Here is an 18639-nt window from a genome sequence, read left to right on the forward strand (position 1 = left end):
AGGTGCACGAGTGCATGAAAAGTGAAGAACAGGTTAGAGCGGGTGCAGTGGGGGTCAGTCCGGGGTACCTGAGGATGTGTGAGAGATATGGGGAGGTCAGGAAGAGTGATTGAGAGTGAAGTGCAGGTTGAGGAGAATAGATTGGGGAGGAGGGTATTGTTTCAGAAAATAAGGAGATTTGGACTGCGAGGTCAAGATAAACTTTATTTTGGCCAAAAGGTCCAGACAGAGATAACAATTTCTAACATCTGGACAACGTTCTAATCCAAACACTTTTGCCAAGAGCACTAAAACCTGGTTCCATGACTGTGGGATTACTGTGCTTGATTGGCCTCTCCATTCTTCCTCCATACTCTGGGTCCTTGGTTTCCAAATGAGATGCAAAAGTTGCTCTCATCAGAAAAGAGGACTTTGGACCACTGAGCAACAAGACTTTGGACCACTGTGCTTCATTAAGACCAGGGTCAACACAGCCGTCTACCAGGAGATTTTGGAGCACTTCATGATTCCTTCTGTAGAAGGAAGGAATCCCCTTTATGGGGATGCTGACTTCATTTTCCAGCTGCCCACACTGCCAAAAGCACCAAAACCTGGTTCAATGACCGTGGGATTACTGTGCTTGATTGGCCAGCAAACTCCCCTTACCTGAACCCCATAGAGAATCTATGGGGCATTGCCAAGAGAAAGATGAGAGACAGGAGACCGAACAATGCAGAAGAGCTGAAGGCCGCTATTGAAGCATCCTGGTCTTCCATAACACCTCAGCAGTGCCACAGGCTGATAGCTTCCATGTCACGCTGCATTGAGGCAGTAATTGCTGCAAAAGGGACCCAAACCAAGTACTGAGTACATATGCATGCTTATACTTTTCAGAGGTCCAATATTGTTCTATGTACAATCCTTGTTTTATTGATTGCATGTAATATTCTAATTTTCTGAGATGGTGATTTGGGGTTTTTATGAGCTGTAAGTCAGATCACAATTATGACAAATCACTACTTGAACTATCTTGCTTTGCATGTAATGAGTCTATCTCATATATTAGTTTCACCTTTTAAGTTGCATTACTGAAATAAATGAACTTTTGCACAATATTCTAATTTTTTGAGTTTCACCTGTAATTCCTGAAGCCATACTGCATGTTTTCCTGACTTTGTTTTTTCTTTCTTCTTTCTTCTCTTTCTTTCTTTCTCTTTCTTTCTTTCTTGTTTTCTCTTTCTTTCTTTGGGGGGGGGGAGCAATCTTTTGCCTGAGATACTAGAAACATGAACAGTACAAACTTTTTTTGGCTGGTTTATTAATTTTATACTCCATTGCATTGTATTTGCAAACCCTCATGTCTCATGGCCCCTGGCAATCTACTCCATTCTTATTTCATCACAAAACAACAACTGCATTGCTAAAGAGGGTTAGGCACTTACCCTAATCTGTGATTTAAACTCTAATTCAGGGGAGATCCTCAGAAATGCATTTTTGCTCCAACGTACTCTCAGAAACAACGTTCAGAAAACTTTACGTAGAAATACACATTAATGTTCAGTTCTATTTTGATAAATACGATAATCAAATTCAGCAAATAGGATACAACAGATCTTACTACTGGTATCATTTTTCTGTCAAATAATCTAAGAATTAGGTTTATTTTTGTGGTTCGTTTTTTACTATACTTTCTATTTGTTTTAGGGAAAGCCCATCATGCATTCTGTAACAGATAAGCAAAATAAACGTATTTCTCCTTCTCTAATGTAACAGCTGCCAGATATGTACGATCACAGCTCCACTGCAGCTAAAAAGCTAAGAACGGAATTAAAATCCAACACACGTGAAAACTCTCCTGAGTCTGACTCGCACGCTACATTAGTGAAGACATCTCCGCGTTTGCACGTTAAAAACCCACAGTGGACTTCTGAGCACTTTATGGAGAGGCCCGCGAGTGGACGCTTAGGCGAGAAAATTAATTCGCAGGCTTGCGAACTCAGGTCGCGAGCCCCAACGCTTCCGCAGAAGAAGAAAAAAAGCCCGAAGGTAGTTCGGTTGTGCCAACAAGAAAGAGAGAGGCGTGATCAGATTAACATTACTGTTTTCCTGCAATTAAGGGCAACGTGCCTTCCACCTTGGTAACTGCGCATGCTCCGATTGGAGAGGACAACCGCAAGCTGGGGGGAGCCAACTCCGAAAAGAGGCTGGTAACCCTGAGCCAGCGTTTCCTCCCCCGATCAGTCCATTTTTAATCCCCCCCCCCATCCGCCTACTCCGCCTTCGCTCCCCCTCCCCTTCTTTCGAATCCTTGCTTGAACTTTTCAGTCCGGTTCTGCAGACGGGTGAGTAGCACGGCGAAAGGCGCCGGAGGGGTAGCGCTTGCTGCGGATGCCGCCTCCGCCTCCTCTTTCTCTCCCGCGGTCTTCCCATTAGCCCGCTTGCCTAGGCACAACGCGGAGGGGGCGGGGAGTCCTTGGGAAGGGGGAAAGGATAGACCACCACCACCCCTATTATCCATCGGCTGCGGGGAAGGGGAGCCCCAGCAGCCTCTGCCTGCGCAGCCCTTACGGGGATCTCGAGTGGAAGAGGGCTCCTCGGTCAGGTGCAGAGCTATTAAAAGCAGCAAACCAGGAGCCTTTGGGCTGGCTGTGCAGAGAAATAATTAGGCCAGATATCGGTTACTCGGCTTGGGTGGTTACGTGAATATCAGGTGTGTGTGTCTATGGAGATTGTCAGTCATCCAGGTCATGGTTGTCTCAAAGATCCTTTTTTCAACAGGCAACTTGGACTTTATGATTTTTCTTTGAAGGCGTTTTGCTTCTCACCGAAGAAGCTTCTTCTGCTCCTTTATGTGTGTGTGCCTATGGAGATTCTCAGTTATCCAGGTCATGGTTGTCCCAAAGGTGCTTTTTTTCTCCCCAAGAGGCAACTGGACTTTCTGTTTTTTCTTTGAAGGCGTTTCGCTTCTCATCCAAGAAGCTTCTTCAACTCCTGTGTGTGTGAGAGGAGGGGGGAGGCAGAGTTATCTGGAGAGGTTAGATTAAGTCTCTACAATTCAGCTCTATCCTTGAGAACTCCTGAATGTTTCCATAAGGAAGGCCTTTTGCCTTTAGCTTCTTCCTAGGTTGTTCTTGTGAACTTCCATCTCCATTCTATATAGCCTGGGATTTCTCAATGGTCTCCTTTACCTCTGCTAATAAGGATTGACAGGTTCTACTGTTTCCCAATGTGGCTGAACTTGAAGAAGTGCTTTTCAAGATCAGCCAAGGTCAATTTTCCAATATGAGTGTTGTGTAGTTCAGTGTTGGACCCAGCCATGATTTTGTCTGGCCTAGACCTCCTGGCCTTTTACAGATTTGATAGTGTCTCCTGTGGCATAAGCTTTTATCAACTACAATTCACATAAAGTAGCTTATGCCTTAACACATGTATGCTTTTTTGTTATTTTTAATGTATCGTGAATATATCTGTTCCTCTGGAAACTGCTTCACAGAATTGTTGTAATTAGGTTCAAGGAAAAACATGAACATGGGAAAAGTATAGAAGAGATTAGGGTTATGCAACATTTTAGATTTTAAAGAATAAAGGTGCTTCAGAAAATACAGGGACATTCATATAGAATCAATCTGACAGCACCTTCTCCTCTAGCACATTTTATATTGTAACACTTCTGATTTTTTGCCACTATAACAGATTCTTCTCTTACAATAGCACCAATCTGCAAGTCCTTATAGTAGACATATTTCCATGGATTTGTGGGGCAGCTGCAGCCTCATTACCCCTAACTGCTTTAACAAGTGGTAGAGAATAGCCCTCTGAGCTTCAAATCCAAAATGCTACATGATTCTAATTAAGCTTATAGTTTTAATTAATTAATTACACAAATGAAGAAAAGGTAGGTATTTGCCCAACCTTCTATAAATAATTTATTTCTTTAACCATTAGCTAATTGCAAGGCACTATAATCTTGGGAACTTGTATTCATTCTGGAGAATCAAGATTTCAATGTTGTTCGTATTCCAGAATATCCTAGATATTATATATAGCTAGACATTGGTAGTCCAAGCTCAGGGGCTGCAGGAAGATAGGAAAATTTTAATTGATTTTGTTTCTTGCAGTTGCCATGCAAGCTAAGACCAGTATGTAATTATTTTTGTTGACCAATTTTAGAGGTGTATTATTTCATAAAGTTACTCTTCCACTATTTTGCTTGTGCATAATATTGCTTCCCTCAATTCTCTGAAGCATAAAAATCATTTTTCATTTTCTGCTGATGAAAGCCATGATGTTAGTAGAGATCTTAATCAGAGTTCACCTTATTTTTCTAGATATTCAAATTACCATTGGGTTTTTTTTATGTTCTACATACATATTGCATTCACTTCCTTAGTTGCCAATTTTATTGACTATGTTGCCTGGGAATTGGAAGAGCTATAATGATCTTGAAATTAAGGCCCCATATTGCAAGACATGTAAATATTGCAAACCTGCTTTGGATGAACATGGAGAGTAAATGCAGACTATGCAATAAATAAAGAAAATCTGATATTCTCTTGATGAGGCCTAATATTATCTTCAATTTTGTCACTGTGACTACTGAACTACATACTTTTGGAACTTAGTCAAGCACAAATTATAGGCAGATTTGCTGACTTCTAGCCTTCCTGAAACAATAGTAGCTCACTAGAGATTAATCATTCAATGTTTATGTTTTGAACACCCATAACAACTCTTACTTCTCCATCCCCCTGTGTTTTTGCCAGCTTAAAAAGCACACACTTCTCTATCTAATCTAATTTCTCCTGGCTTTTAGCAGATGTAAAATTGTCAAAGATAAATGAGTTATGTCCTGCCTTTCTTTGTGCATTATGTATCTTTGTGACAATGTCAGTAATGTTCTCCATGATAATAGATTATATTTAGATGTAAATCTAAAATCTAAACATTGCTGAAGCTGCTTATTCTGTGTGGATAAAAAGTTATTTTCTTTTATCTCAACATTCAGTCCATTATGTTTTACATTTGTCCAAACTATTTATTACACACTTAAAATGATAAAACTATCATAAAAATACATAAAACTGAGTCTCAGTGAAATACTAATTTTGGGAGAAACAGATTTGAAACCTTGATTCGTGTTGCTTAATGATCTTAATGAAAATAAATTATTTTACACTTGAAGTTTTAATACTATAAATAATCATTATGTTACATTTAAACAAAAATCAGATATCTGAACAATGTTGAATTACAGAAGTAAACCAGTTGAAGAAATTGTCCTTAAAATTCTGGATAGATTATCTCTCTCCAAGACAGAACTAGTGCATAATTTGGGGTTTCCCTCGCAGTCTCGGCTCCTGCTGGAAGAGTAATGGCCTTGGCCAGGAGAGTGTTTGACCAAATCCAGAGCAAGCTTAAGCCAGTCCCTCTCTCAGTCCAACCTACCTCATACAATTGCAGGGAAAATAAGAAAAAGAATATGTATTATGTATGCTTCAGAGGTGGTATTCAGCAGGTTCTGACCAGTTTTGGAGAACCGGTAGCGGAAATTTTGAGTACTTCAGAGAACTGGTAAATACCACCTCTGGCTGGCCCCGCCCCCATCTATTCTCTGCCTCCCAAGTCCCAGCTGATTGGAAGGAAATGGGAATTTTGCAGTAATCTTCCCCTGGAGTGGGGAGGGAATGGAGATTTGACAGTATCCTTCCCCTGCCATGCCCACCAAGCCATGCCACACCCACCAAGCCACACTCACAGAACTTGTAGTAAAATAAATTGAATCCCACCACTGGTATCCTTCCTGCCTTGAGCTATTTATAAAATTTAAAAAAAACTTTGAAGGCTACAGCTGTAGGTACTTTTGGAGCACCATGATATACCTATATAATACTAATGCTTCATTAGCGCTTCATTAAACATTTTTTAAAGGTTAGGAAAATTATTGTAATTGGCTTAGGCGCGTTATGTTTTGCATTTGCCTTCTAGAGTTTCATTATGGTTTTCATTTGTTTACTTATTTGTAATTCATTGTTAGGACTCCAGAGTTGGAATTACTAGTTGCATGGCAATATAAACTGGGAAATGTATGGAAATGCTTCATCCTTGGTGCCTAGTCTCCATGTTACAGATAGTAAAGTAGATGTGTAGATGATGGAGATGTTTTGTTCTTTTTCTACTAACTTGAACATACCAATCCTTTGAGACTAGTAGAAGGGAAAGCTAAGGGTATAAGCTTGTATTACAGTGGTTCTTGTTGTCAGAGAAATCACATACCATAAATGCTTTCTGATTTACCCATCCTCTTCAATCCTCAAAGTACTAATAATGGGAAAAGCAGAACTTTGCTCAGTGCTAGGATTGAAATTCAAATAGTGCCTGCTTCAGAGAGACAGGTGTATTCCTAAATCATTTTTGGGTGGAAAGGATATGTCTTAATGCACCTTTTAAGATATCGCAAAAGCCAAATTTGAGATTTGTTTTCTTATTGGAAAATGATTCAGTAGGATCAAATATTTAAAGAATAATGCCTATCTGTCCATTGTAATTAACAGGATGACAGAATAAAAGATATGAAGCTGTGTCTTGTAAAAAAGGACATATATTGTTTGATAACAAGTCTTAGCATCTTTTTTTATTTTGAATAAATGTACTGTTTTTATCAAGATTTCATAACTATCTATCTCTTTATATCTGAAAGAGATGCTTTAAAGTTATATAAATAAAGAGAGTTGGGTCAACCAGGAGATCATAGGAAGCAATGAACTATTTATGGAGATCATGGCAAAGGGAAGAAAAACCTACCTTCTTTCATTAGCCAATGAAGCCGTACCTGTTTCCACTTTTGTGTTCTTTTCTTTTTCCCTCTGCTTTTTATTTCAACCTGTTAGATATTGTCCTGGGTTGGGACTGTTTTATCTTTTAAAGATAAAGGGTTCCTTGTCTCCATGTTAGAACAGTTGCTTTATGTGTGGAAGATCCCAGATAGACAAATAATGAAAGAAACATTGTTGCATTGTGCTACAAGATCCCTGGCTTTCATGACCCATAAACAAATGGGTCTTGCGCGGAAAATGAACAACACTGAATTTGTAATTCTGCCCTTCCTTGCCGCTGAATCTATTCATTACCCCATCCTAGCAAATCAGCCGGAGGCATTTTCAGGTAGCCTGGGATATTGTTTACGTAGATGAGATAGTGCAGGCTCTCAGACTGGATTTCTTTGAGGGCTGGATCAGCCTTGTAGTTCTCCGTGGGCCGGCGAGGGGGGGGGGAGACAGGAGCGACACCTTCTGCAGCACCCTGATGGCCATAATGGGGCACGGAGGGACCGCGCACACCCTCACCTCATTTTCGGCCTGGACGGCCTCTTGCAGCACTTTGCCACAGTCCCCCCGTGCCCCATTTTGGCCAGCACAGGACTGCAGGAGGCTGTCTAGGTTGAAAATGGGGCACGTTGGGGAGGCATTTTTGCTAGCAGAGGCACAGCAGGCCAGTCCTTTTCTATTTCCAGGCTGGCCCTGGGGACCAATTTTAAGCAGGGTTTAAATCTAAGCAGATTTAGGCTTTGAGCTACTCATATGATAACTTCCAGTTCTTTCACATGCTCTTTGAACAGCTTATTGAATTAGTTTGCAAGCAGTTGCAAGAAGCTAGGGAAGACTGACTGACTGAACAGGCAGGGAGACTAATAAAGTGAGAAAGAGCTTTTCTCCATTGCACCTCTGATTTTGTCTGAACATAACTACTCTCAATCTTTCTATTTGCAACCCTGAACATCTATTGTGTTCTTTCATGTATTATTAGCTTCTTTTCAAGCAACAGCTAGAAGCACCATTTGCCTTGTTGTTTTCTATCCTTAATGCTTTTTGCAAAACAGCAGATATCCCCCTAAGTCAGCTCCTTCTTAACTTCTCCTTTTTGCTTTGCTTTTCCACTTTTAACGGAATTATTTTAGTTTGTGGTTTAAAGTCAACAGTAAAAAATATTCCACATAGCAATGCAATTTCTTAATATCCTGAAATAATAAAACATAGAGTTGGAAGCAATAATTAGATAATTAAGTTCAGTATTCTGTGTCTGTAATATTAACGTCTTCCTTACAATAAAGTCTTATTTTTATTTCTACCATGGGGGTTAGGGAAGATTCAAATTTTTTGGATAGACTTGTTAATAGATCATAACATGAAAAACTGAGAATTGTAATCTTAGAGAATTGGAGTGCCACGATCAATATTGATAGTATTGAACTAGATGACATGATAGGTTTGACATAAATAAGTTCAGTGTTTTCCTATGTTAAGATGTATTCAGGGCTTAGGAAATTTTAGGTCTTATATACATATTAAATAATTCTATAATGTTAGTGTGAATTTGTTTTAGTTGATTGCAAAATTTAAAACTCTACGGTCATGTTTTTTTTCTTGTTTACATGCAGCTGGACGCTTCCTATCTGTGTCCTGAACTACCATGATATCATGGCAAGATTTCGCAGGAGAACATGCATTGTTTTGCTGCTTTTTATTTTATTTATTTGCTCTATAATGATGGCACTGAAAACTCTGAGACCAGAAAGAGTTGGGTTTGGAGATCCATTTGGTCTTGGCCTGTTACCAGATTTTCAGCAACAGACAACACATTTGAAAAAGAAGTTCAGTCTGCATAAAGGAGCAAAAGAAGACAGTTTCCCACGGACCAAAAGTGTTCATCCTCTACCGATGAATCTCAAAACATCTACAACTTCTGTAAGAAAAATGGAAGAGCTACCTCCTCCCAATTATAACTTCCATGTGTTTTACTACAGCTGGTATGGGACTCCACAATTCGATGGAAAATATATTCACTGGAACCACCCCTTATTGACACACTGGGATCCAAAAATTGCAAGTGGTTATCCAAAAGGCAAACACAATCCTCCAGAAGATATTGGATCAAGTTTCTACCCAGAACTTGGACCTTATAGCTCTAAAGACCCATCTGTCATAGAAGCTCACATGAAGCAAATGAGATCAGCATCCATTGGTAAATATTCCATCTCTTTTCCCCTCGTCGTCCCCCCCCCACCTCAAAGCCTCTGTCCTGCATCCCTTTGCTTGCTTGCTTGCTTTTAGCTTCCTCCCAAAGCCTTTGTTTTGGCTGTACAGCATATAAAATTAATCTAATTGCTAGCAAAGGAAAGTAATAGTCCCGAGATTAACATATTGTCAGGCGTGCCTCCTTCAGTAACCAAGAAAGAAACCTCTCAACTCCATTGTTTAGGAATTAAAAGTACTTTATGATTTTAACAATGGGGAACGGACCTACGTACTTTGGCCCCAATTTCTTTGACTTTTGGGTGATTTGCAGAAACTTGGTGGACAAGTTTCTGCCTATCTCCCTATCTCCTACTTGGTACTCTTTAGACTTAACCCTTCTCTTATCTACTTGAGCCTGGCAAGCGGCATCTAACACTTTGCGGGTCATGGGCCAAAACTGGCAAAGTTGATCACTCCACTGAGACAAGGCCAAAATTTGCGGTTTCTCTTGAGGCAATTCAGGAATTGGCACAAAGTCCTGACCAAACACAACTTTAAAAGGGGTCATGCCGGTACTGCTGTGTACCAAATTATTGTACGCTACCTCTGCGTATGGTAACAGTTCAGCCCAATTATCCTGTTGATAATTGATGGAACACCGGAGGTACTGCTCCGAAACCGATTTAGTCCATTCACAAGCCCCATTAGTCTGAGGATGGTGGGCGCAGCCAATTAATTTCAAGAACTCTTTCCAAAAGAGGGAGATGAATTGGACCCCCCTGTCTGAAATAATGCATTCAGGCACTCCATGCAACCTATATACATGTGAAATAAATAACTTAGCCAACGACTTTGCTGATGGGATCTTAGAGCAAGGCACAAAATGAACCTGTTTAGAAAACAGATTGGTGATAACCCAAATAACGGTATTTCCCAGACTTTCTGGTAACTTGACAATAAAGTCCATTGATATCTCCTTCCATGGGGCCCCAGGACAGGCAACACTTTGGAGGAGACCCTGGGGCTTCCCCAGTGGTCTTTTTGCGGCTGCACAGATGGGACAACTGGCTATGTAGGACTCAATATCTTTTTTCAATGAACGCCATCAAAATTGTCTCTTAATCAAATGCAGTCTTTGCAAATCTAAAATGTCCCGCCATTCTCGAATTGTGAGCCCGTTGAAGAACGACAGGTTTCAAGTCAGCAGGAACATACAGTTTAGCTCCTACCCACGCCAGTCCATCTTTCATGGTGCATTCATCAGAATGTTCCTTGAACCAGTCATCGGATTCAAGACCCTCTTTGACTTTGTTCATTAGGTCCATAGTCACATCCAAGTCCACTGGGCCTCGCCTCCTAGTAACCATTGGGGCAGCCATATTTTTAGCTGGGATGACCGGATGAATTATGCTCAACTTAGGGCTGTTGTACTGGGGAAGCCTGGACAGGGCGTCAGCCATAAAGTTCTTCCCCTCTGGGATGTATTTGAGGGTAAAGTTGAAACGGTTGAAATGTTGTGGCCAACGCACTTGTTTAGGTCACAACTTACATGGGGTCTTCAACGCTTCTAAATTTTTATTATCAATCCATACTTCAAAAGGGTGTTTCGCTCCCTCAGGAAGTGCCGCCAGGTCATCAAAGCCTATCTGACAGCAAACGTTTCCTTTTCTCATATGGCCCATCACCTTTCTGTCTCTATAAGCTTCTGTGAGGTGTAAGCGCATGATTACAATTTACCCTTGACATTTTTTTAAAGTAATACTGCCCCCACCGCCAAATCACTGGCATCAGCTTGTACCATGGCGCATGCATATCAGGGTATTTCAAAACTGCTTCTGCTGCAAAGAGTCGCTTTAATTTCTCAAAAGCGGCTTGACACTCCATAGTCCAGTTCAAAGGCTTACCTGGCCTAGGTTTGGTTTCTCCCTTTGATTTTAGATTTGTAATGGGCAGTGCAATGCTAGTGAACGAGGGAATAAATTGATGTTAAAAATTTGCAAATTCCAAAAAACTTTGCAATTGCTTCCGGGTGCGATGAGGTGCCCAATCAGTGACCACCTGGACTTTTGCTGGGTCCATCTCAATGCCTTTGTGGGAAATGCGGTATTCTAGGTAATTGATTTTCTCTTGATGAAATTCATATTTAGATAATTTTGTGTAAAATTCAGTGGCCCGGAGTTTTTGGAGGACTGAGCGCATCTTCATGTGTTCATCACATGTTTCCGTGTAGATAAGGATGTCATCAAGGTAGAATAACATGCCCTTGTACAGGTGCTCATGCAAAACTTCATTTATCTTTTTTTTATAAATAATTTTTATTAAATGTTTTGATCTTTAAAAACAATAGGAAAGACACAGCAAAGAAAAAAAAACACAATAAGACAAAACAAAACACAACACAGATCATACCTAACAATATACAGTAATTTTACAGCTTTCTCTATCAGCTTTCCTTCTTAGCTTTTATAATTCTCTCTTCTGCATTGCCTTCCTCTCACTATAACCTTGTCCTATAATGTAACAAACATAGTATATTAACACTTATAATAGTATTCATTATTTATATCTCCATATATTTGTATTCTCTATTTCTGTCTTGGCTTCTGCTTTGTAGCCACTTGTACATTTTATTCCATACTTTATAGAAGTCCGATTCTTCTTTTTCTTTTAGTTCTATTGTCATTTTATCCATTTCTGCGCATTTGAGTATTTTCCTGATTGTAATTTCATCTGAGGGTGTATTGATTTTTTTCCAATTTTGTGTGAAGGTAATCCTGGCTGCAGTGAGTATGTGTATGATTATGTATTGAGATTGTTTGTCCATTTTTTGATCCAGTAGTCCAGTGGCTTGGAGTTTTGTTATTTTTTTGTTTGTTTTTGGATTGCCCTTTTAAATTCTAGCCTTGTTATTTTTTCATTTAATTTTTTTTGTTTGTTTGTTTCCGGTAGGGTTGGAAGATTCCTCCTCTGGAGATATCTTTTAATATCCCCCTCTTCTATTTCCTCTCGGCAGTACAATGCTTGGAAATATCTTACTGCTATACTTCTTTTTTCCCCTTCCTTTTAGCAATATAGCAATAGCAGTAGACTTATATACCGCTTCATAGGGCTTTCAGCCCTCTCTAAGCGGTTTACAGAGAGTCAGCATATTGCCCCCAACAATCTGGGTCCTCATTTTACCCACCTCGGAAGGATGGAAGGCTGAGTCAACCCTGAGCCGGTGAGATTTGAACCACTGAACTGCTGATCTAGCAGTAGCCTGCAGTGCTGCATTTAACCACTGCGCCACCTCGGCCTTTTGGTGGTGTATCACCCCTTCTTCGTCCTCTAGTTGCTGTATTAATTTCTTTTCTTTCTCTCTTTTTAGTTTATAGGCTAGCCATCTCCCAGGTTTATTGGCATTTTCGAAATAATTTTGCCTACTTGATCTAATTTTCTGGGTCACTTCTTCTTGTGTAATTAAGTTTAATCTATGTTTAATTATTTCTTTTTCTTCTTTGGCTTCTTTGCTTTGAGGTTCTTTCTGGAGTTTATATTCTAATTTCCCCAGTTTCTCCTGAAGCTCTGTATATCATTTCTTTTTATCTTTGTTTCTTCTTATTGTATATGCTATCGTAATGCCTCGCACATAAGCTTTAGCTGTATCCCATAGGTTTTGAATGGTTGTCTGTTCATTCCAGTTTTCTTTTAGGAAAAATGCTAATTCTTTTTCCACATACTGTACATAATTCTTTTCTTTCACAACCCTCTGATTAATGGTCCATCTCTTTTTCCTTTTTGCTTCTCCTTTCCATCTGATTATTTATCGGTTATGGTCTGCCCACATGTTCTGTGTTATTTCTACCTCTTCTGCACCTTTCTCCATTTCTGGATCCATCCACACCATGTCGATCCTGGACCATGAATTATGGGGGTTTGAAAAGAATGTGTATTGACTCTTCTGTGGATTGATTTCTCTCCATCTTTTAGATTTAGTTCTTGAACTATTTCAAAGAATGTATTTGGTAGAGTTCTCCTTCATAGTTTTTTTTATTATCCGTTTTATAGTCTTTCTTTGGATCTACCACTGCATTGAAGTCCTCTAATCGACATATGTTATCCAGTTCTGCAATCCGTTTATGTAGTTTACTATAGTATTCTTTCTGGTTTGTGTTTGGTGCATATATGACTGCAATTAATACTCTTCTTTGTTTTATTGATATTTCAATTAATAATGTTCTTCTCTCTTCATCTGCGTATACCTGTTTAGGTTTTAGCCAGTCCTTTATATATACTGCAATTCCTCTTTTCTTTGATCAGCCAGGGCCAGATGTAACTTTCCTAATTTTGGAGATTCCAGAATACTACCATTTTTTTAATGTGAACTTCCTGTAGACATGTGATATCCATGTTTTGTTTTTGGAACTTAGAAATCGTTTGTCTTCTTTTTATAGGTGAATTTAATCCATTTATATTGACTGATATTAATTTCACTTCCTCCTCTATCCTGTTACTTGTTTATCGCCTTTGTTCCTCTACTTGGTTTTGTTTCCCTTTGGTTTCTCGTCGTCACTCCTTCTCTTTCCTGTATCGGTCTTCTTTCTCACATCTTGGTCTAGTCCTTTTTCTTCCGTCAGCTGCTCCTCTTGGCTTTGGGTTTCCAACTTCTCTCTCCTGTCTGATTCTCCCTCTATGTAGTGTTCATAGAATTCCTGGACTTTCTCTATAGGGTCAATCCTTATTTTCTTATCTTGCCAAGATATTAACATGCCTTCTGGTATCAACCAGCGAAACATTATTTTATATTTTATCAGTTGTGTAGAGAGGAATTGGTAGTTCCTTCTTTGTTCTCTGATTCTCTTTGGTATTTGTTTAAGGGTTATGACTTCTTTTCCTTTATGGACAAGCTGTTCATCCCTTGTTCTTTTGTAAATTTCGTCTCTGACAGCTTTTTTTGCAAATCTTATGTGTATTTCATGGGGAAACATATCTTCGTGCATAATAGTATGCACTCTATAGATTTCATCAATATTGTTCCTCAGTTCACTTTTGTCCATTTGCAATTGGTCAGCTAGAAGATCACTCATGAGCAAAAGTTCATTTATCAATTGCATGAAAACTGCTGGCACCCCCTGCAGTCCAAACGGGAGTAGTCTGAATTGGAAGCATCCCAAAGGGCAATTGAACGCAGTTTTCCACTCATCCCCCTCTTTGATTCTGACTCTGTAGTAGGCCTCCCTTAGGTCCAACTTTGTGAAAATCTTCCCCTTCCCCAAGTGGGCCAACGTATCCTTCATGAATGGCAGAGGGTATATATTTTCCATGAAAATCCCATTTAGGTTTTTGTAATTAAGGCATAAACGAAAGGAGCCATCTTTCTTTTCCCTGAACAATACAGGTGCGGCCACCCATGGCCTAGCAAGTTGTATAAAACCTCTTTTTAAGTTTTTGTCAATAAACTTCCGTAATTCCTCCATTTGACGTGCGGTCATCGAGTAAATCTGGAGCTTAGCGGGTTTTTCCCCTGGGATGATCTCGATCCTGCAATCAGCGCGGTGAGGAGGGTACAATGTGTCAGAAGCTTTTTCACTGAAAACTTCCTTGAGATCCCAATATTCTTTAGGGATTTTTTCTTGTCCTTCAAGTTTTTCTTGCACTGCAGCCACTAGGTTTGGTTCAGCCTTGGCTGTGGGACATCCTCCCCTTCCTCTCCAAGGGTTTATAGAAACGGATACGCAACCACCTTTTCTCCAATTCACATATGGATGCCATTTTCATAGCCAGGGCAATCCCAGGATGAGGGGACTATCCATCCCTGGTGCAACGATGAAGCTCAAAGTCTCTTGGTGATCCCCCATCCACATCTCTACTGGTTCAGTTACAAAATGGGCAGCCCCCCGCCCCCCAGCCACAGACCCGTCCAACTGGCAAAAAGCAATGGGCATTTTTAAAGTTCTCAGCTTCAATCCCATTTTCTCCACCACTTCCGGGCTAATTATGCAATGTGTGCAATCAGAGTCCAAGAGGGCCAGCACCTTTCCCTGGGCACCAGTAGAGAGCATCTTACGTTCTACTGGGATGGTCATGGGGCCCAATCGGGGACTTACCAAATGGTTGTCATCCGAGTCAGTTTCACTTTCCCCAGAAAGAAAGGAGGGTTCTTCTTCCCCTCGGTTGGGAGGGAAATCTCCAACAGGTTCTACCCCTTTCAAGGCGGTGTCGTTTCACTTGTTTGGCTTCTTTCCTCCAGCAGCTGTGGGTTTTAGGCTAATTTTTGAGTGGCAGCTTGCTGCTCGGTGCCCCTCCTTCCCACAGCAGAAACAAGCAGTTGATTGGGGCTTACTTGCAGACCAACCCTTTCCTCCTTTCGGAGCACCTCTCGGGGGGGGAGGGGGATTTTTACCTTTCTCACTGTCTTCCCAGTATTTACCCCTGGCTAAGTCAATCGCCACATCTGCTGCCAACTGGTACCAGTGTTGCAGGTTATGTGCCCCCCCCCCATTAATACAGTTCTGGTATATATTTTGATTCAGGCCATCCATAAAACTGTCCATTAAAGCCTCCTCGGACCATTGTCGCATATGTATGAAATTCTTGAATGTATTCAGCCACTGGACTTCTTCCCTGAGTAAAAGTTTTCATTTTACTTCTTGTCTTACTCTCGGCTAGCAGGTCATCAAAGTGTTTCCTCAGGGCGGTCATAAACGCTTTGTAATTCCTCAGCAGGGGGGAGTCATCATTATGCACGGCAACCATCCAAGCTGCCACCTTATTCTCCAATGCCATAGTTACCGCTCTCACCTTGGCTTCCTTGTTGGGGAAATCTTCTCCAAACTGTTGCATGAAATTCCAGACCTGTACCAGGAAGAACCCTAGTTCTTTGGGATCACCTCCGAATTTCACTCTAAGAGGAGGAGCTTTGCCATTTGGTGTCTGCGAGGGACCCATTCGGTTGCTGCTGGGGCTCTCCCACCCTGATCAGCTCCACTGTCTGCCCCCAGCCTCCCCCCCCCCCCCGGTTGAGACAGATCCTCCTCAGATCTTCTTGATCAGGGAAATCTGCTTCCTTCTCAGCCTGGCTCTGACAGAACCATCATTTCTCCCAAGCCTCTTAGAAAAGTTTCACAGCATGGGACATCATGAGATCCTCTTCTTTGGCTTCCTGCCAGGCAGCTGCAGGATGCCGACATCGGCTGGTGGTAACTCCAGCCGGCATTTCCTCAGGCTTGTATCTCTGCCCCACTCCCAACGACCATCTAGGGCGAATGGATCTTTCCTCCAAATCCAGTTTCGCCATACACTCCATCTCCAAGGGGCATGAGTATCCAGCAGCTTCCAAGTTGTCCTCCTGGTCACTGCCTGGGTTGGACATTTCTTTGAAGGTTATGGTTTTATTGCACTCCCCTCGGAAGGTGTTAGCTCCGGATGAGTGCGGAAGCAGACCTTGCTTAATGTCAGGCGTGCCTCCTTCAGTAACCAAGAAAGAAACCTTTCAACTTCATAGTTTAGGAATTAAAAGTACTTTTACTAATTATGAAAAGATAGCAGCAAAGTAAAGCAAGGTCTCAATCAGAAAAGCACAAAATCATACATATCAAACATTTTCCCAACCCCCAACAACCCCCACCCCATTGCTCAATCTGTAACTCCCGTAGGTGTCATGTGGGTTGCATCTCCAAGAAGCATCATCAGGTTGGTATGCAGGATGGTTGGCCTTGACCAGGTCCAAACTTCGGCCATCTGTATGTGCAGAAGATATGAGAACAAAACTCCCTTTTTTACTATCCTTCCTGTACCAGTTATTCCCATCCCAAATACTATGCCTCCCCCCGTTTCCATGGCAGCTGAAAGCAAGTAAGCAAAGCAGAGGCTGACATATATTAAACTCAGCAGCACACATTTCCTAGTCTACGACCAGAGAACAAGCCCAATCTTCAAGGCCAATTTAAAGGATGGCAAGATCAGAGCACCTTAATTTTCTGGGAAATGCTGTGTAAGAAGGCAAACATCCCAACAGGGAAACCATACCACTAAGTGTCAACGTTTGTTGCAGAAATCACATCCAGAAAGCACCGATTCAGCAGGATTCATTAACTGTATTTATATACATAATAACACATGAATAAATGTACAATACCAAGAGTGGTTCTTCAGTTTCAGATTAGAGCAGCAGTTCCAGACTAGTTTCATTTCCAGCACAGAGCTTAATACAGACAAAAAGAACCTCCTCTATACAGGGCAGTTAAGCTAAGCCTAAGCCATGCCCAGGCACCTAGTTGTCTTCAGCAAATACTGTTTCAGTTTCTAAACAGCCCTCATTGGCTGTCCTGTTACCATGCCTATTCATTGGCTGACCTTGTTGCCATGTCTCTGCGAGTCATAAATATTCTGACACTAAGTCTCATCAGAAGAGCTTGTTTTAAAGTTGAGAGCATGTCCCCTCTTTCTATCTTAGAGGATCGGCAGAAATAATGAGAGAAAGGCAGTCAGCCAGATAGTGATAGTAGTCGGGTCCTAGATTTGGTAAGATTTTGTGCGTCACAAACAGCAACATAATTTGCAATCAATTTGCAATCAATGCAGCAGAGAGAATTAGAACACAATCACTTCCTTGACTACTGTCTTCTGGACCAGCTGTAGTTTCCAAATGGTCTTTGAGGGCCGCCTTATATATTTATTTATTTTGGGGGGGGGGGGAATCTTTTTTTATTTTATTCATTTTCACATTCCATTTTACAATCACTTATATACAGGGTATTTGCTATAAGAAAAAAAAAGAAAGATAAAAAAAAAATAAAACAAAATAAAAAAGAAAACACAACTCATCATTCACAACCCCACCTGGCACTTCCATCCTCCATACACCCCATCTACCCCCTCCAACTTTCCTTTCCTCCCTCTAACACTCCCCTCCTACTTCCCTTTCCCCTCAAACCTTCCTTCTCCCCTTACTCCCAACACGCCCTCCTTACATTCCCCTTACTCCTTCCTTACTCCTCCCTCTTCTTTCCCTCTACCTCTCTCCTTGGTGTATGCCTTTATTCAAGTGTTGTTTAATCTGATAAAAAGTAAAATAAACCAAGGAAAAAAAATATAAAGAAAGAAAAGAGAAAAAAAAACGGAAAAAAACAACAACCGTATATAAGTGCATTCTTGTTCTTATTGAGACTATGTTAACACCCACCCACCCACCCCCCATAAATCCCCATCCCTAATCCTCCCGACTTCCCAGGGCCCACACCTGGCACTGCCTTCTATCTAAAGTATCTTGTGTTCGTATGGATTAAAAATAAAAGTAATATATTAAAGGAAAGAAAAACAAGAAAAAAGAAAGAAAAGAAAAAAGAAAAAGGAAAAAAAAGAAAAAGAACTCTTTGTGTTAAGCTCAGCCCCCCATCTTTATCTATGCTTAAATAGTGTAAGTCATTCTATCTATATTTTATTCTCGTCTCTTGCTTCTTTGTTATTTACCCCAACCTCCTGTAGACTCTCCCGTTCCTCTTCCTTAACCTTGTATTCAGATAAACATTTATACAAATTTGTATAGGCATCAATATACAGTCTAACTCAAAAGTAATCCCTACCAGTAAAATTTAAGCAGCGTGGATCATTCCACATATTCAAATATTACTTTACAGAAAAATAATCAAACTTTCCCTTCTAATAGGAT

The 18639-nt window shown here is 40.7% G+C and overlaps 1 protein-coding gene across 2 annotated transcripts in view; it reads left to right on the forward strand.

The window, feature by feature from the left end:
• Window positions 1-2233: 2233 nt before the first annotated feature.
• Window positions 2234-18639, forward strand: part of MANEA (mannosidase endo-alpha) — a 32199-nt gene continuing 15793 nt past the window's right edge. The window contains exons 1-2 of one of the 2 annotated variants that reach the window (XM_032215442.1): window positions 2234-2321; window positions 8414-8997. In XM_032215442.1, coding sequence (XP_032071333.1) covers window positions 8454-8997 — 544 coding nt within the window. In that variant the 5' untranslated portion in view covers window positions 2234-2321; window positions 8414-8453. The other variant, XM_032215443.1, reaches the window with a different exon arrangement.

Source organism: Thamnophis elegans, chromosome 4 (assembly GCF_009769535.1).
Source record: "Thamnophis elegans isolate rThaEle1 chromosome 4, rThaEle1.pri, whole genome shotgun sequence".
Lineage (NCBI taxonomy): Eukaryota > Metazoa > Chordata > Lepidosauria > Squamata > Colubridae > Thamnophis > Thamnophis elegans.